This window comes from Strix uralensis, chromosome 2 (assembly GCF_047716275.1).
Source record: "Strix uralensis isolate ZFMK-TIS-50842 chromosome 2, bStrUra1, whole genome shotgun sequence".
Classification (NCBI taxonomy): Eukaryota; Metazoa; Chordata; class Aves; order Strigiformes; family Strigidae; genus Strix; species Strix uralensis.
The window spans coordinates 22815777-22834636 of NC_133973.1; the positions used below are offsets into that span (position 1 = coordinate 22815777).

The 18860-nt window shown below is 38.0% G+C and overlaps 1 protein-coding gene across 3 annotated transcripts in view; it reads left to right on the forward strand.

Annotated features, from left to right (window-relative positions):
* Positions 1-18860, forward strand: part of GBE1 (1,4-alpha-glucan branching enzyme 1) — a 171212-nt gene that overhangs the window by 43276 nt on the left and 109076 nt on the right. For all 3 annotated transcript variants that reach the window (XM_074857885.1, XM_074857890.1, XM_074857899.1), the window contains exon 3: positions 883-998. In XM_074857885.1, coding sequence (XP_074713986.1) covers positions 883-998 — 116 coding nt within the window. The remainder of the gene's footprint in view (positions 1-882; positions 999-18860) is intronic.

The window sequence follows — 18860 nt, forward strand, 5'->3', positions numbered from 1 at the left end:
CCTTGAACATGCATACAAACACTCAAGACCTTCTTGGTAGACATCTGTTCAGTTGGGCATGTCATAATGACGAACTGGAGACTTGAATATCTCCGAGTGCTCAATGAATCCAAAGAGTATGAAGAATCTTGAGTTATGGAAATTAAGCTTGGTTCAGTGAACTTCTTTAATGAAAAAGGATCTTCTTCAAGACTTAAATAAAACTGTAGCATTTCAGACCAAATTTCCTGGCTGTGGTGTCATTGTCTGGTATTGTATAGTTTCCTACCCATTGCTACCAAGTTTGTCTGCAGTTTCCCCTTTACTTTTCCTGTTTTATACACTTTGCAAGTGTTATTAATAGTACATCAGCTTGTCAAATTAGAGGCAGTGAGCAGCATGTTGTGTCCAAACCTGGTCTGAGCATTCAATTTATGGAGGTTGGTTTTGGTTACATTTTGTCCGCTTCCTTTCTCCATAATCAACAGCTGATGATGAGTTATTTCCTGTGGTGTTGTAACATAGTTCTACTAGCTTGTTTAGGACGTGAGGTTTTTGGTTTTAAAGCTACATTAAGCGTTACTTTTCTTTACTATTCATATCACCAGGATTTTGTGGTGTTAAAATCAGTACCGTCTTTTTGGGGGGGAGAGGGTTTGATCAAATAAGGTGAAGTAGAAATAAACTAATCATTGTCAAATTAGAATTGGAGTATGGTTTCCTAGTGAAAATCTTACATGTTTAATTGAACCTGTTTTGAATGTGTATGACAGTGTCAGATATAAAACTATTTGTCTGCTGTCACTGAAGTTTATTCTGAAAAAGAACACACTGTTATACCTTTGAATTGCAGTTGGACACATTTTAAGATGAATACACTTAGTATTATCTCTTATATTGCAGATGGCTGGAATCCATTTTCTCATCCATATAAGAAGATGGAATATGGGAAGTGGGAGTTGTTCATTCCACCTGGACAAGATGGTTATCCTCCTGTGCCTCATGGATCAAAGCTGAAGGTGTTGGTTCTAGACTTACTCTGTCCAATTCCTATGACCCTTCTTACTCAATTGTCCTTTTTGTTTTCTTTTAAATGACTTGATCTTCTTTTAATTGTCTAAGAAGCAGAATCAGTTTATCTGCTTGTGCTATGTGACCTCAGTGAGTGAAACATTAACATCTAACTCTCTGGTGCTTAGGAACAGGCATATGTGGCTGAAATGTGGGCATAATATATTGTATCATGTTCCAGGATGAAAACAGTATTTACGTATTGCTAATTTGAAAAATAAGAATTATGTACAGATAAAGTCTTTCTGTATTTGATATACCTAACTGAGATTAAGATCCTATTCAATCTCAATACCTTGGTAACTTCTGTGATCCTTTTAACCATGGCCTTTCAGGTGATCATTTTGTGTTGCTTTAATGATACATGTAACTTTTTAAAACTTCTGCCTATCCTTTAGGAATTAAGGGTATTGAGCAGTAGGCGTAAATAAGTTAAACTAAATACAGACGCAGGGACATCTTAGTTGTATTTTATCAGTCGTATTATTTGAGTATCCATGAGCATAAAGCCCTATCTTCCAGAATTTAATGGAGCTTTTCTTTCAGCTGTCAACTGCCACAGTTGTTTCACTTAGTGCAGGTATACATAATGACAACTATCTATCAGAAGAGTTGATTATTTTTAGATGAATACTGATTTCAGTCAGAGATGTACTTCTGAGAATTTGAATTGTTACAGTCGGAGCTTGAGTTTCAGACATAGTGGATGCTAACAGGGGGACAGTAGGGAGTAGTTAAGGAAAGAAATGTACTGAAATCATCTATAGACTAGGAAAATTAAGAATGTGGGAATATTTGTGTAATAGTACTATATTTCCAGGTCTCCCATCAACAAAACTAACACATGAAGAAATCCTTATTTTTCTGCTGAAAATCAGCTTAGGTAAACAAGAAATCTGCTGAAACAAAGATAAGCATAAAAATGCTCTGGAAATGCTTACTTGATGCGTGTGTTTCTCTCCATGCTTTTTGTTACGGCCTAAGAAATCATCCCGGTAATAAATACAGATAAATGGAAATTTAGGAGTAATCATTCAAGGATGAGAAAGCTGGTTTTATTTTATGGTGCAGGGAAGAAAACAGTTGTCTGCAACTCAGAAATACAGTGATTATGCAGTAGTGTATGAGATTGCAGAATGGTTACTTCATATTTTCCATGGTTTTGAGACCTAATTAGGTTAGATTTTTTTAATTGTTGCCAAATTTACCTTTTATGCTGTATCTACAAAACTGTTGAGCTAACCTACTGTAGAATATTCTATGCTCAGTGTAGAGATAAGAGGTATGAATGATGAGGAATGTTGATAATTGACATAATAGCAGAAAATATGTATTCTTAAATATGTTTGGAAAAAAGTAAGTTTTTCTTTGTCTGTTTATATAATCACTGGTCATATCTCCTATTTCTGAAGTACAGGCCTTTATAGTGCTTTCTCTCTTTCCATTCACCATTTTCTCTGAAATGTGAACTCGATAAAGCAAAGACTGTTGTGCATAATTTGTTTAGTATGCAGAATTTTTGACTACTGATTACTCTTGGTACTGATGTACTATTAAGATGATTTGCTGTAGTTCTGTAGTTGCTCTGAGTCTTGTGAAAAGCCATGAGACTCCTGCTAGTGAGCGGAATGTGAGATTGTTTTCCTCTTTTTTTATTTTGTTTTCTTTACCCTGCCACTTTGTGCTTCTGCATGGTGAGTTTTAAACAAAGATATATATACAGTTGTCCTGACACTCAAAATATGTGATTGCCAAACAGGCTTGTGAAGCTGGACTGTTCTGTCTGCCTGTGAGATAAATTTGCTTTTGATTATGTATATTCTTGTCTTAAAAAAAAAATGTGCAAAGTGTTAGAAACTTGATTCACAAGTGTACTTAATCATAACTGATGACTTCATCCATATGGAACTGCTTCCAGCCTCATCTGTAACTTTGCTAATAATCTTTGGTTTTGTTCTGTGGTGCTTACACAACGTGTACTTTCAATGTACTTAGCTGATATAACTAACGTAGAAAAAAGTCTCCAGTTAAGGTAGTTCTAAAATGGTATATCTGTCACAAAAACTGTAATGAGGTTGGAATATTCCTCATGGTAGGCATGTACATTGGCCTCATGCTATGGCTGATCTTTTTATCCTCTCTCATTCCACTAATGGGTTCAGAAAACTGCTGTTCTTTAAGTTTTCTTCAAACTATATGGTTGTGTTAGATGATTGTTCATAAATGTATTTTTGGGAACACAAGGATTTGTGTGGTAGAGCATAGTTTTGCAGTTCTTTGTTCGTGTAGAAGCTGAGAATACTGGATTATCTGTAGATGGAAATTACTATGCAGATTGAAGAGCTAATGTTTAAATACACAGGCACTGTTGTCTGCACTAGACTAGGCAAGAAAAACTATTTCTTTAGCAGTGAACGTATTACTTCCCTCTTTTGCTTTACTAAAGAAGCACAAGGGAATTACAGGTTTTAAAGTTTCTTTTATCAATGTTGTTATTAAATATTTAAGTTAAAATAGTCCAGATATTCGTGCAGTGATTTGATTAATCTGCTAGGGGAAAAAAGTCTCCTTCGGAAGATCCTTGTCTTTAGCTTCTGTCTACACTATTTTCATCTTTAGTTCTACACAGGCAAACGCCAAGTTCTGAAATGGTGACAAGGTCATTCCTTTTAAATAAGTAATTTCTAAGCCAGAATGGGAAATGAATGGAGTGTAGCTGGTGACACTAATTTAGATCAGGTCACAATATTTTTGTAGGAAAATAAATGAAGAGCAGAGGTCAAACATTTGCCTGTTTTCAATAGTAGACTGTCTACTGTAGCTCTTCAAGCAGTCTTCTCATAAGTAAATATAAACATTGGAGAAGGTGAGTAATTAAACCTGCTATAGATCTTCTGATACACTTCTGTATGGAGGGATGGTGCTTATAAGTTGACATGACTCCCTTGTGGATTATGACATCCATCTACAAAATAAGGTTACCTGCTAGAAAAGGGCACTTTTTTCCTCCCATGGATCAGTGGGGAGCTTAGTGTGTTAAGTGAACAAATAGAGTTAATGCTGTGGTTGTGTGGTGTGTGGTTTTTTTAAAGAAGTTTGACAGATGTCATAAAGTGAGCACAGATTAAAAAACAAAAACAAACTATGTGCTTTAATAAATTAAGCCTCTTTACATCTGTTTGTTCAGATTAATGGGGATAATTTGAAAGATGGTCTGGGACAACCAGTTTCTTTAAACATTAGCATGTTTGTCATTTTAACAATGATGGCAGTTGAGGGGGGCAAGTGTGTTTATCTTCTTTCTTGGTTGAAAATGACTGAATTCTTCCTTCATTGCCAGAGTATTTATAATTACCTTTTCACAGTATACAACAAGCTTTAAGAAAATTAGCATGGATAGGCTTTCTTAACAAGTCTTGTCATGTGTTGTCATATGCATGCAGGAGTTTAATCAGTGTTCCACTTGGTTCTTTTGCTGTTTATTTATGAATGAGTTTTACAACTGCTTAAAAATACCTGTAAACTAAGTTTTCACTGTAGTCTCCAAGATGCTAATTTTGCCATAGTGTCAGTGGAGTTTAGGGGTGGGAACAGTATCAGTAAAAATTGAGAACTTAATTTCTCTGCAGTAGAGAACTTGTTTAATATTGTTTATAGGAATGGCAAGGAACAACACAAAATGCAAAACAACTGGAAAATAGAAGCCAGTAAGAATTAAAACCTAGATGAAAATAATTCCCAAATTTGTGGCTAATTATCAAGTTCTAAAATATTTTCACGCAGCTAAATAAGAAAAGACTGTAAGATCAGTACTTCCAAATTACTGGCAGTTATGACTGAGCTACCTGCTGCCCTGGAACATTGAATAGGAGATCTGTGTAGCAGAACCACTAAGTTTTCTTCCATGAGCTGGAGCGGGTGTACTAAAATAGTAGTAGTTGTTCAACCTCTTGTAATGACAGTAGATCAGTGACTTCTAAAATGATTTGACAGAACAAGAACTTTATATATATTAATAAATTTATCTGACACTTCATCTGACAATATCACTTGTATGTTCATGAAATCTAGTTTAACGTAAGTGATTCTGGCTTACTACTTTTGTCATGAAGGTAAGAGTCGGGATGGCTGACATGCCTCCGTAATGCCACTTTTACCAAGAGCAAGGTAAAGATTAGGAAGTTGTATGTAAAATATCAGTGATTAAGTTTGTTGGTTTCTTATTACATTCTTGAAGCCATATGAGTTAATTACAAATGGGTAGTTTTCTCTGATAGCTTTTATGTAATTGAGTGTAGATAGATAAAAGTTAAAAAAACAAACAAAAAACCCAAACAAAAACCAAACAAAAAACCCACACACAAAAAAACCCCAAACCAAAACCACTCAAAACCCACCCTGTTTCACAGTTAACTTTGGGTTTTAACGTCATTTCTGGGCACCATAGCAGCCTTCATAATTTCTCTGTGCATGCTGACAGAACTAATCATATATAGCTCAGGGAACAAATAACAAGTTTTACCTGGAAAGGTCACCTCAGAAAATGGTAGAAACTTTTTAAAAACTGTATTCCATCATTTGCTAAATCTATATCCTATCCTTCACATATGTGTATCTACATATGTGTGTGTGTATGTATGTGTGTATATATATATCACAGAATCATTCAGGTTGGAAAAGACCCTTGGGATCATAAAGTCCAACCATCAGCCCTACTCTACAAAGTTCTCCCCTACACCATATCCCCCAACATCTCATCTAAATGACCCTTAAACACATCCAGGGATGGTGACTCCACCACCTCCCTGGGCAGCCTATTCCACTGTCTGACCACTCTTTCTGTGAAAAATTTTTTCCTAATGTCCAGTCTGAACCTCCCTTGTTGGAGTTTAAAGCTGTTCCCTCTTGTTCTGTCACTAATCACCTGTGAGAAGAGACCAACACCAACCTCTCTACAGTGTCCTTTCAGGTGGGTGTAGAGAGTGATGAGGTCTCCCCTCAGCCTTCTCTTCCTCAAACTGAACAGTCCCAGCTCCTTCAATTACTCCTCATAGGATTTGTTCTCCAGGCCCTTCACCAGCTTCGTTCCCCTCCTCTGCACTCGCTCCGGCACCTCGATATCTCTCTCGTATTGAGGTGCCCAAAACTGGACACAATACTCCAGGTGTGGCCTCACCAGTGCAGAGTACAGGGGGACTATCACCTCCCTACTTCTGCTGGTCACACTATTTCTAATACAAGCCAGGATGCCGTTGGCTTTCTTGGCCACCTGGGCACACTGCTGGCTCATGTTCAGCTGCTTGTCAGTTAGAACCCCCAGATCCTTTTCTTCCATACAGCTCTCCAGCCACACTTCCCCAAGCCTGTAGCGATGCATGGGGTTGTTGTGGCCCAAGTGCAGGACCTGGCACTTGGCCTTGTTGAAGCTCATCCCGTTGACATTGGCCCACTGATCCAATCTGTCCAAGTCTCTCTGTAAAGCCTCCCTATCTTCATGCAGATCAACGCTCCCGCTTAACTTGGTGTCATCTTCAAACTTATTGATGATACACTCTATGTCCTTATCAAGATCATCATATATTTAGACGGTAAACTGTATAGTTTTCTGAGGGAGTGTCTTGTAATGAGGTGATTAGATTTGATATCTTGTGCACTTGTTAACACAATGTTCTTCTATTGGTATTCCAGACTCTTGCATGTTCGAGCGGTTTTGGTGATCGCTGAACAGTAGGTACTAGGTGCCAAGTTCAATACAAAATTGGTGCTGACATGAAGAACAGTCACAATTTTTTTTAAAAAGCTCATACAAAATATTTTAAAAGTTCACTACTAATTTTCCACTCCAAATATATAACCCTTTTTAATATTAAAGGGTGCAATAAAAGGAACTACTTGAGTCAGAACACTACAGATTAGTCATGGTTAGAAGTACTTAAAAGTACATTTGTACCCATGATGTGCTGGGAGGAGGAAAGGTAGTTGTAAAGAATATTATTAAAACTTCATCCTTACAGTTTTTACCACTGTATCCTATACTTTGTCATAGATATTCATGCTCTGTTTAACTTGTAAGCCTTGAAAAGGAATCAAATATGGTGAGCAGGTAGGTTAATCAGTGTCAGGGAGCCACTGTTAGTAAAATTCATCAAGTGTAATTACTGTCACTGATGAAGTAGATGGTGTTGCAGCTGACCCTACTGGTCAGGAAGTCCAGCAGCGTAGTATCAGACTGGCTTTGAGTTCAGGTCTCATGCGCTTCAAGCACTCTGCAGTCAAAACGTGAAGGAGTTTGTAATGAGAATGTGAAAACCCAGGAAACTTTTTAATAACGGGATAGTAGGCTGGTGGTTAGGATGTTAGGTACAGAAGTGTTAAAGATGTGGTGGGTTTTCTGTAACATAAAGACATAAATAGATTATGTGCAGTCAAACAGCTTTTACAAAGGGAGCCCTGATACCCTTAGCAGAGGTATGAAACTTGACTTCAGTGGGAAACTTCCTGAAGAAGTGTTCACTGTTTTCTTACATGTACAAATATAAATGCCTCTAATATTGTTTTTACCTTAGCTGGGGGGCTGGGGAATACCCTTGCTCATAGTTGGTTAAGTTCCATTTCACTTAAATTTCATGTCTTAAATGGTGTGTAGGATGGAAAAAAAATTAAAATCATCAGGTCTGCAAAGTTGCAACAGTGTATGAAACAAGAGTTCTGCAGCATTGTAGTATATAACCTATGTGCCAGAAGGAGCACACATGACATTCCTGGCATTTTGAACTTTAGAGACCAGGACTTAAGTCATCTGGCATGTACATTTCTGGATGTCAGTGGTGCTGAATGGGATGTAAAGTGTTAGTTAAATCTGTGGCAATACCCTTTATGTTTCATTGCTTGATTGTGAGTCATGACCCTTCAGCATGTTACTGTAGACTTCTCTGGGTTACAGATTAAGCTTACTAGCAGGAAGAGTTGTTATCTCGTTGGGAGGTAAATGGTCTTTTGACTTTGCCTGTTCAGATTTGGTAAAAAACATGCAACTACTCATGGACTCACAGGAGAGGTTGTAACAGCGATGAACCATTGTAATGAGGTGGACTGTTGCTTTTTGGAGTCTTTTTTTGCAGACTGAGCGCGCTTCAGAATATCCTTGTGTAGTTGATTTGACAGGTTTAGTTCTCCTGTGACTTCAGGATTGCACAATTCTTTGATAGGAGGTTTTGCTATTTAAAAATACTTTCCTTTTAGTTTAACCATACAGAAGACTAATTGTTTCAATTGTCTAGGTGTGTGTTAAGGCAAAATGTTGGGGTTTTGGTGGAAAAAGGAGAGAGATTTTAAAGAAGGGGCCTTGAAATGGAATTTGAAGTCTGAGAGTCCATATCAATTATATATAAACATGGCTGTGGTTTTTGAGGGAATTGCTTTTGTTTTGAAGATAGGGCCACTAATTAGGTAAAGCTTCTGACACTTAAGTATGATTTACTGGTACATACTTCCTGATTTTCAGCTGGTTTGTCTATAATGTTTCGGGAAGATTATAGGTCAAGGAGAAAGTGGAAGATAAACTTTGGTATTCTAATGGACTTCTATTCCACACCTTGGATGCCCAAGTTTTGTCAGATGGAATCTGTACTGGCAATGCAGCCAACACCAGAGGGGTTTGAGGAGCTCTCTGAGGCATTATAATAAAGTATTCAAGGTATGCTACTTTAGAATATCAGAAAGCAAGTAAGTTAATGCACCTAACAATGTGTGGAGAGGGTCAGGTGAGCTCATTCATGACAGATGACCTCAGAACAGAGGGAACACATCATGATTCTCTGCACATTTTTATTATCCACCAAGGAGAGTGTTACCTAAGGTGTTAAGGACTTGAGTTGTTGGACAGGGAGACAACAGCAAGAGGTGGGAGAGGACAGTGGAAGGACCAGTTGGGTCTGTAGGCTACCCCAGTTATAAGATACTGTGGGAGTATGTGACAGGAAGCAGAGGTGTTAAGCATGCCCTGCCTCATCTCCAAAAGCTGTCAGTTTGAAGCAGCTGTGAATGGGAGCATTGAAAAGTAAGCATGTTATGCCCCAACCACAAGGGGTATTATGCAGCAGTTTTCCTTTGTACAGATACTTCATAGTTGAGGAAAAGAAATACTTAATGCTTGGGTGCCCCTATTACATACTTCAGCAGCTTCTTTTCTACTTGACATGGCTTGAAACAACTCTAATAAGTTACACTTATTGTGTGTAATGTGCTTTATTATTATGGTTGCTTTTCAAACTGTGCTTTCCTACCCCAAGCCTCTCAGTTACATAATACATACATATACGAATGCTTTCATATTATGCATACAATTTTTATAGTCTTTGAGCTATGTCACTGTTACAGTAACTTGATTCAGGTTAAGTCAGTGGGGGGGAAAGTGTTTCTTGAACTGTATTTTAGAGATTCCCGTTTCCCTCTGAATTTTATTAATTTGACTTTGAAAAACATTTCCAAAATCAGGATTCTAGACTGAAGGAAATGTCTACTGTCCTGCAGCATAGATGCATGTGGTGTTTTTCCTTTTTAAAAATAAGCTGGTTGTCCCTCAGTACCTAATAATGCCACCTTTGTGTAGTTAAGTTATGAAGCTTATTCTTTCTTCCTGTAGAAATCCATTTACTTCTAGGATAGTTCATGATGATTAAGTGAAGTATTGTCTCTACACTTGTGCCTGTCGAAATCTATTGGGAATGCTTCCACATGATATTGCTTTCATTTTTAACAACTCTCCTATGGTTTCCTGGATTTCAACAGTTTGATTTTTCCTATGGTATTTTTGACTCTGCAGAGGTATTTTTAAAATGCTAGACTATTGTCTCCATCTTTTGATTTTTTTTTATATTCAAACAGATAATGCAGTATTTTCTGTATTTTTTTGTTTTTATTTACTAATTTCTCTTAGTTTTCTAAGAGAAGCATGTAAATGGAAAAGAGCAAAAGCTCTCCTTTTTAATCTGATCTAGTAAACCAGTTAAACATGTTCTTGGGTTCTTCGATGCAATTGAAATGCTTAATTCACAAATGGAGCTATATCTCCCTCTTTTGGAAACTCAAGGCATGACTTCATGACTTGGCTTTGAAGATGGGCTTTTGTTTATTTCATATCTTGGTTATTTTTTTTAATAATTTATTTTCTTTATCTGGGGGAGAAGAGAAGGGGAAAGAAGGGGGAATTGTGAACAAATATTAAATATCCCTAATAAGTTTAGAGCCTAATAGCTGATGTGATGATATATTTACAGAAAAATAATTTGCATGGTAAATAAACCCCTCTCCCATTGGCTTCTGTATCACACAGATTCCTCTGTGGAACTTTGTTAAATGTATAAAACACCTGAGAAGTATTACTATGTGTCCGATAGCAAAAGAATATTTTTTTAATACTTGATTTAAACTCTTGTCCTTTTAGCAGTTTTCTTTGCCAAAAGATTGCTTGGAAGAAAAAAACAAGGCAGACAGCTCTCTCTCGACTGACTTAATTTTGACAGTAATCTTAAATTGATGAGGGGAAAAAAAAGTTGGAGAAAAGAAGACTTGGAGTATCATGACTAGAGTGTTCTATTACTTTTTTTTTTCCCAGTTTGCAGTTTAGGAGGGAAAACAGCTGGGCAGAAGCAACAGACTCCGTTCTTTCTAAAGCTTCTTTTCAGGATTTATACTCAATTTGCTTGTTAGGAAATAACTTCAGTGACTGCAAGCACCTTGACAGATATATGCTTGATTTCTTGGTTATTTGGAGCAATAGGAATAGACTGTGGTAAAGTTCTTCAGTGGAAGGTGAGTTCTGGAGAGATCTCCTGTTTAGGCAGAGCTATACAGTAGCAAGAAGAGTAAGGCACTAAGGAAGGAGCTATGTTCGCTTCTTCATTCCTTGTCTTCTATTTCTGAGGCTATTAGAGGGAAATATTTTATCTGGTCTCTAAAATCCAAAATTGAATGAGACAATTCCAGAATAAAGCTCTTAATAGCGCTGTTCTGTCACAAATTCTTGTCTTGTGTTTTTATCTAAATATTTAAAGCAAGCTGTGTCAGTCAAGGAATTCTGAATTCTGGTCCTGGGTTCTGCAGCAGATTGCATTACCTCACTGAAAAGTATTCTACTGTGATCCCATGTATTAAAACACAAACATACAGAAATGTTGCCTCTAGACTCTAGTGCTTCTCTCAAACTGGTATGAGCTGTAGAAAGAGAATGGTAATGGTTGACCTGTGGTTTCCTCTGTGTGCATGGGGAATGCGGGGGTGGTGATGTGATTTTTATTTGCTTTTGTAAGTGGGCTCAATTTACATCATCCACCGGCAAAAGATCATCAGAACTGTGTATGCTATCCTGGGTGCTAAACTCGGGATTGGATACACTTTGTGGAAGAAAAGTACATGGCTAAGGTGTGCAGGGAAAAGTATTTTCAGCTGATATTAAAACTTCACTTCTCTGTTTCTGTAGCAACTTGAGAGGGTTAAGAAAAGGATGGACGATTTAAGGAAAAAGAGATATGATCTTATAGCAAGATTGCATCAGTGACTTGAATGCTGGAACTGTCTTTGAAACTGAACTATATTTATGGAATAAAAATCAAAGACCAGGTTTCCTTACAGTAGCAATATGACCTAAGTATAAAGTTTTTGAGAGATTAACTTGAATTGGTTCAGATTCTTTTGTATTCTTGTAAGTTTGTAGGGCTTTCTGTCAGTTACTCTATTTTGCAAAACTAAAAATGAAAACTTTTCTTTGTCTACAGTGTATATTATACTAAAATCATCTTGGAGTACAAGCAGTTGTTTCCCTTCCCCATGCACTCTTAGACTGAGAAAGGGAAAACCTTGATGTTTAGTTTCTAGTAAATTTCATATAATAGAAAAACATAGTTATTTTATTGCAGCATCTAACATAAACTTCCTAGAGAGTCTTTAATACCTAATCCTGTCATGCTTTTAGGTTTTGGACTGAACTTACTTTCAAATGAGGTACATGTTACTGAGATGAGGTCGTGTTTCCACCTGTGTTCTTGCGGCTTTTACACTTGGATAATATTGTCTCAGAAATGCATAAATATAAAGCTAATGAAATACTATAAATTGTAAAATACTGAAATAATAGCTTATTGCCCTTATAAATAACAAGTCACTGATATTTCCATATTTATATTAAAGCTAGTCCACTCATTACAGTAGCTATTGTTGGTTTGATGGCCAATTTAATTTCATGGTTGTATTAAAAGCCACATATACCAACAATCATTCCAAGTGCTTTCAAGCTATTAAAGTAATGAAATAATAATACAGTGTTTCAGGGCGGTTTATTGGCTTGCATATATTCATCAGTTATCTAGTTATCGCCTCCTCATTTTTCTCTTCCCAACTTGAGTATAAATGATAAACCACTATATAACAAAGTTCCTGAACTGCAAAAATACCAGTCATCATTCTTAAAAAGAAAGTCAAGCAGATGCTAGTTTTACATGAAAATAAATATCTGAAAAATAAGGAATTATCAAGACAGCATGGCTTATTTCCAGTGTTTGACCCTGTATCATCATCAGTGGAAACAGAGGCAGACAACTTACAGAAACACCTTATAATTGAATACAATGCTCACACATGGAATTAAAGTCTGCTTTAGATGCAGGAACTGAAAGCTAAAGGAATGGACACTGGGCAGAGAAATTGTCTGATCTTGTGTATAACTGTCACCTGAATTATTCTCCCACGCTGTTCTGAAGATCTGTGCATGTGTACACTGGAAGATGAGGTAGCCAAATGATGTGAAGATAAAATGAAGGTAGACAGAAGCAGGAAGAAAAGGGATATTCATAAATATGTGAATTTAAAGCATAGTTTTGTGGCCTGTTATCACACAGTTTCATCTGTCATAATAATAGGACAATCACGTTAAGCTCCATTTTACGCATGGACTTACATTTTATCTAAATTTGAATTTGTGACTAAACTTTTAAAGTGTTTAGACTTGCAACACTTTCAGACTTTTTATTGTTATAGATAATTTAAGAAAAAAATGTGTGGGTGCTGTTCATAAAAAGTCAACAAATTTCACTGAGTGACAGTAGCTTGAAAGTTGCCTGAATATTAAGTGCCAGGTTTTCCATTAAAACCCTTGAGACATCCAGAAGGGGTTGGCAGATGTGCTGTAGGTGATATGGAAGACCTGTGCTATTTTGGAAGGGCAGAATAGTGAAATACTCAAGACTCAAAAATTTTCAATGTCTCTGAAAATTGAGGCCGCTGAAACTCACTTGTCCTGCACTGGAAGCATCATTAAATTAAATGAAACCTATTTCAGCTTCTGAATTGCTCCTATGTGTTATTGCCTCTTCTGTATGGCACTAGACTGTCCTCAGAGTGATGGTTTCTCCTCAACTGTAATAAACTGCTTTTGAGAGTTTTAAACATTATCAAAACAGACCTGTAAACACCGTACTTAGTTTTATGCCACAGCTTACTCCCCATTTCATAAATCCCCTATACTCTAGTAGGGCAGACATGGAACACTGTCACTTTGATACTAATGCTCTTGTGAGATTAGAATGTACATTTGCACACCAGTTTTTACATACCTTCCAAGTCAGCCCTTGTGGGCTATATGTTTGCTCTTATTGCAGCCATATGTTTCATTTTTTTCTGGTGATTTTTATTAGGATCTGAAAGTTCTTACTTCAAAATTAATCACTTCAGCATTGATGCCTTAAATCTTGCATTGCCAGGACATCTTTTTACTACCTTGGGTGTATTCACCTATGAAATCCACTGCACTAATTATAGTGGTCTCAGATGCTAAACTTAGTGTGCTGAACATTTCAGACAGAAATGTTGAAAATGATCCAGCATCCCTATAATGGAAAATGCAAACAAAACTCATTTTTAACGTTTACATACAGAAGATGAGTAGCTTATGTTAAGCTCTTCACTTTCTGTTGTTTTACAGTTGTGCTTATATGAATTATATATCTATGCCATGACCATTTTCAGAGTAAATTGACTTTATAATGTGAAATCTTGAAGGAAGTTTGTTTTATCTTTCTGATGCTTGCTTATTTGTGTGAGGGTTTTTATTTACATGTATTTATACTGATATTTGGCTTTGAATATCATGTGATTCTGGCTTCCAAGGTCATCAAGGGGTTTGAGTTTTTACATATTTTGTGAATGTATTTGCCACTGGAGGAGGGAAAAAAAAAGAACAAAACTATTTAGGTGAGCTGTATCTAGTGTTAATGTTGGCAAATTCCATGTGGGTGAGTTTTCCAGAATCTTGTGTTAGAAATTTCCAATGGGTAAACCAGGTTGAAAACTATGGGGAAGTAAGAAGATAACTTAGTACAGAATTCTAAATATAAAGTATACAGTAGGTTAGCTGTTGTAAGAGACTTCCCCCCTCAGATTAAAAAAAAGGCATTATGTTGCCCATGGACTATACGGTTTGACAGTAAAATGCTACTGTATTATGTTTCAGACAGAGAAATGTTTAGTGTAGATGCTGGTAAGTTGTGGTTTAAGTCCAAATGGGAACTGAACAGCACACAGCTGATGGCTTCCTCCTTCCCCCTCAGGGATGGGGAGGAGAAGGTACAACAAAAGGCTTAGGGATTGAGACAAGGATAGGGAGTGATGACTCAGCATTTACGGTCACAGGCAAAATACAGACTTGATTGGGGAAGGAAAAAAGGAACATCAATTTAATTTGAACACCACCACCACTTAATTTTACAATCAGAGTAGGACAGTGAGAAATACAAGCACATCTTAAAAACATCTTCCCCCGACCCCTTCCTTCTTCCTGGACTCAGCTTTGCTCTCGATTTCTCTACCTCTTTCCTGCCAGTGGTGCAGGGAATGGGTGTTGTGGTCAGTTCTCCTGTTGTTTCTATTGCTTCTCAGGGGGAGGACTCCCCACACTCTTCCCCTGCTCCAGTGTGGGGTCCCTCTCACAGGAAGACAGTCCTCTGTGAACTTCTCTGACATGAGTCCTTCCCAGGGGCTGCAGCTCTTCACGGACTGCTCCAGTGTGGGTCACTGTTACAGGCTGCAGTCTTCCCAGCAACAGACTGTTCCAGCTCGGGCTTCCCTCAGAGTCCCGGCCTTCTTTGGGCGCAGCCACCTGCTCTGGTGTGGGGTCCTCCGTGGGCTGCAGGTGGGCATCTGCTCCACCGGTGACCTCCATGGGCTGCAGGGGCACAGCCTGTCCTCTCACCACAGCTGCAGGGGAGTCTCTGCTCTGGTGCATTCCACATCCCCGCCCCCCCCTTATCCTTCCTTCAGCTGACCTCAGTGTTTGCAGATGTATTTCCCTCACAACTCCTCCTCCTCCTCCTCTGCTGCAGGTTCCCCTTCTTAAATATGTTATCGCAGAGGTGCCGCCACCATTGCTAACTGGCTTGGGGTTGGCACAGAGGCGGATCTGGCTTGGAGCTGGGGGAGCTTTGAAAAGCTTCTAACAGGAGCCACCTCTGTAGCCCCTCCAGTGCTACCAAAACCCTGCCACACACAAACCCAATGCAGAAGTTATCTTCATCTGTTTTTTGGTTTTGTTTGTATTTTCATCCTTCTAAATTTGGGCAGTGTAAATGTAACTTTTTTTTTGATTTGTTGGTTTCTTCTTAGTTTTGGCTATTGCTTAAGAGTTTGTTTTAAACACACAAACTGAGAAAAATGTATTATTTTTGCCTAGGAAACTTGGATTTCCTTTTTCCACTGCACTTGTCCTCTTGTTGGAGTATTTTTTGTAGTGACCAGTATTGCTTATCCCTGATAATTTTAACATAGCTCATATTAGTAAGTGTTTAAAAAGTTACTTAAATCACAAAGCTGGAGAAAGGCAAGGGTAAGCTGTAATGCAGGTATGTAACTGTAATATGAAAACATACTAATGGCAAAAGGCTGTTTTGTACATATTATGTGTACATATACATGTTCTTTATAGAAGATTGAGTTAATTAGAAAATGTAAACTCAGCTATAAAATGTTGATGGACGAAGTGGTAACTAGCTTAGGTTATGCATCATAACTTATAAAAATTAGTTTGAAATGAGTAAAAAGGCAAATTTGGAGTGAAAGTTAGTGTCTGCTAAACAGACTCATAGGTACTTTGTCAAAAGGACTGTGTGATGACTATTCAATATTCTTTATGCATATATAAGCTGGAGTAGCAGGTGCAGAGCATACATGGCAGCTACTTTTTATATCTGAACACTGCAGAGAATGGACCACAAGTAATAGTTCGGGGTGAGTGGAGTGAGAGTTGGTTATCTGTCTTTCAGTTTTATGTGTGCTTTGTTATTACTGCTTTTATTACAACTTTTAATTGTAGTTGTTTCAAGAAATGCCAAAGCAAATATGGGAATGAAAGATGTTGGACTGTTTCCTTCAGAGCTATTTTTGTCAGTCTTGAGCTGAATTGCTATTTGTTTTGGAATGCTGTTCAACTTCTGCAGTTTCTTTTGCTCATGCCTTAGCTAAGCATGATGGTGTGGGAGTTCTGTCTCAAACTTTATCAAATATTATCTGAAGTCTTTGTCCTTGTAATTATTTATCAACTGTCTATAATAGGAGAGAGGAATAAAAAGTTGATTGAGTACAGAGCTGGGTAATTAAAGAAAAGAAAGATTCAGTAAATGGGGTTCAGCATTTAATGTTTAAGGGTTAAGCAAGCATAGGGAATAATTGAAATAGTTGGGGATCACTTGATAGAGGTCTAAGGAAACTATGTCGATTATGCTTTTGTAAACCAGAGAACAGGATTCAACTTCACCAGCTTCAGTGTCATAATGATTCCTTTTCTGGGTTAGCTATGTTCCTCTTGACAACGTTTTCTCTGTGCACAGCTCATGATGTTTGAAAATGACAGCAACACATGGGCAAAATTGAGGTTTCTACTGTTGCAGTGAGGTTCCAACGAGATACAAACATGGCTGGATATATTTGGAAAATATTCCTTGTTTTAAGAAGACCTATACTGTGAAGAAGGCAGCAATTTAACTTTCCTGAATACTTGTTTAAAACAAGTGCTTCACCCAGTTTTTTAGACATTTTCTGACATTTGCATGCTTAATTCTATTGTTGGATAAATGTGTCCTTTTCTTTAGAACATGGGAGGTTTCTTCTATCTTCCCATAATAAAACTGAAAGTTAAGTTGTTCTAAAATAAAAATGGAAACAAAATACTGCTTAGATTGTGAACTTTAAAGTAGAGCAGACTCTTATAAGTCTTGCAGGAAGTGGTAGATTAGCACCACCTGTTTATGGCTCTACATATATTGAGATACACGTATGCTTCTTGCTTCTCAGGAGTTTTATTTGTAGCTATTAGAATTCTGGCTGTTCAAGTTCCTATAAAGTCTGTCAGTTCCTTAAAAGTATTACCAATAAACTTGACCTGGTAATGTTTTGAATAAAAGCAAAATTAGTACTCAAGCAAAATGACTTCTGAAAAACTGCTAAATCAAGTGCACTGATGCCTCGGAAATGAGGAAAATATGGTCAATTTGAGTTGAGTGACTATAGAACAACAAAAGTTCTTACGTGATTTCAGAAGGATGGAATGCAGAGATGTGGTTAATGCACATGTGCAGCATAACAGTGGAAGTGTGGGTTAAAAATGAAATAACTGGTTCATTTAAATGTGTTTCTAATCACTTTTTAAGTGGTTTTCATTCCTTAATTGATTAAAGAGTAGGCATGACTGATTTTAGTATGTCTAATAAATAAACTTTTTCTTTTTTTCCCCTCCAGTATAATCTTTGGATTAAAACAGTACTACATCTAATTAAATAATGTTCTGAATTCAGATTAATTACCTCATATTTCTTAAAATGTGCCCACTTCTCATAAGCCTGTTTAGTAGAAATTACACTTGAATACTAGAGAAGAAGGAATACTAACGTAGTCAGTGACCTACTACATCACATAGACACACACAAGTCTATGGGACCAGATGGGATACACCCGAGGGTGCTGAAGGAGCTGGCTGGGGTGCTCGCCAAGCCACTTTCCATCATTTACCAGCAGTCCTGGCTGACCGCAAAGGTCCCAACCGGTTGGAAATTGGCCAATGTGACACCCATCTATAAGAAGGGTCGGAAGGATGATCCGGGAAGTTACAGGCCTGTCAGCTTGACGTCTGTGCCTGGGAAGCTGATGGAGCAGCTCATCCTGAGTACCATCACACAACACATGCGGGACAACCAGAAGGTCAGGCCCAGTCAGCATGGGTGTATGAAAGGCAGGTCCTGCTTGACAAACCTGATCTCCTTCTACTACAGGGCGACCTGCTTATTGGATGAGGGAAAGGCTGTGGATATTGTCTACCTTGACTTCAGTAAGGCCTTTGACACTGTTTCCCACAGCATTCTCCTGGCAAAACTGGCTGCTCGAGGCTTGGATGATTGCACGCTTTTCTGAGTAAAAAACTGGCTGGATGGCCGGGCCCAAAGAGTTGTGGTGAACGGAGTTAAATCTGGTTGGCGGCTGATCACGAGTGGTGTCCCCCAGGGCTCGGTTTTAGGTATACTGCTGTTTAACATCTTTACTGATGACTTAGACGAGGGGATCGAGTGCACCCTCAGTAAGTTTGCAGATGACACCAAGTTGGGTGGGAGTGTTGATCTGCTCGAGGGTAGGGAGGCTCTGCAGAGAGACCTGGACAGGCTGGAGCGATGGGCTAAGGCCAACTGTAGGAGTTTCAATAAGGCCAAATGCCGGGTGCTGCACTTGGGCCACAACAACCCCCAGCAGCGCTACAGGCTTGGGGAGGAGTGGCTGGA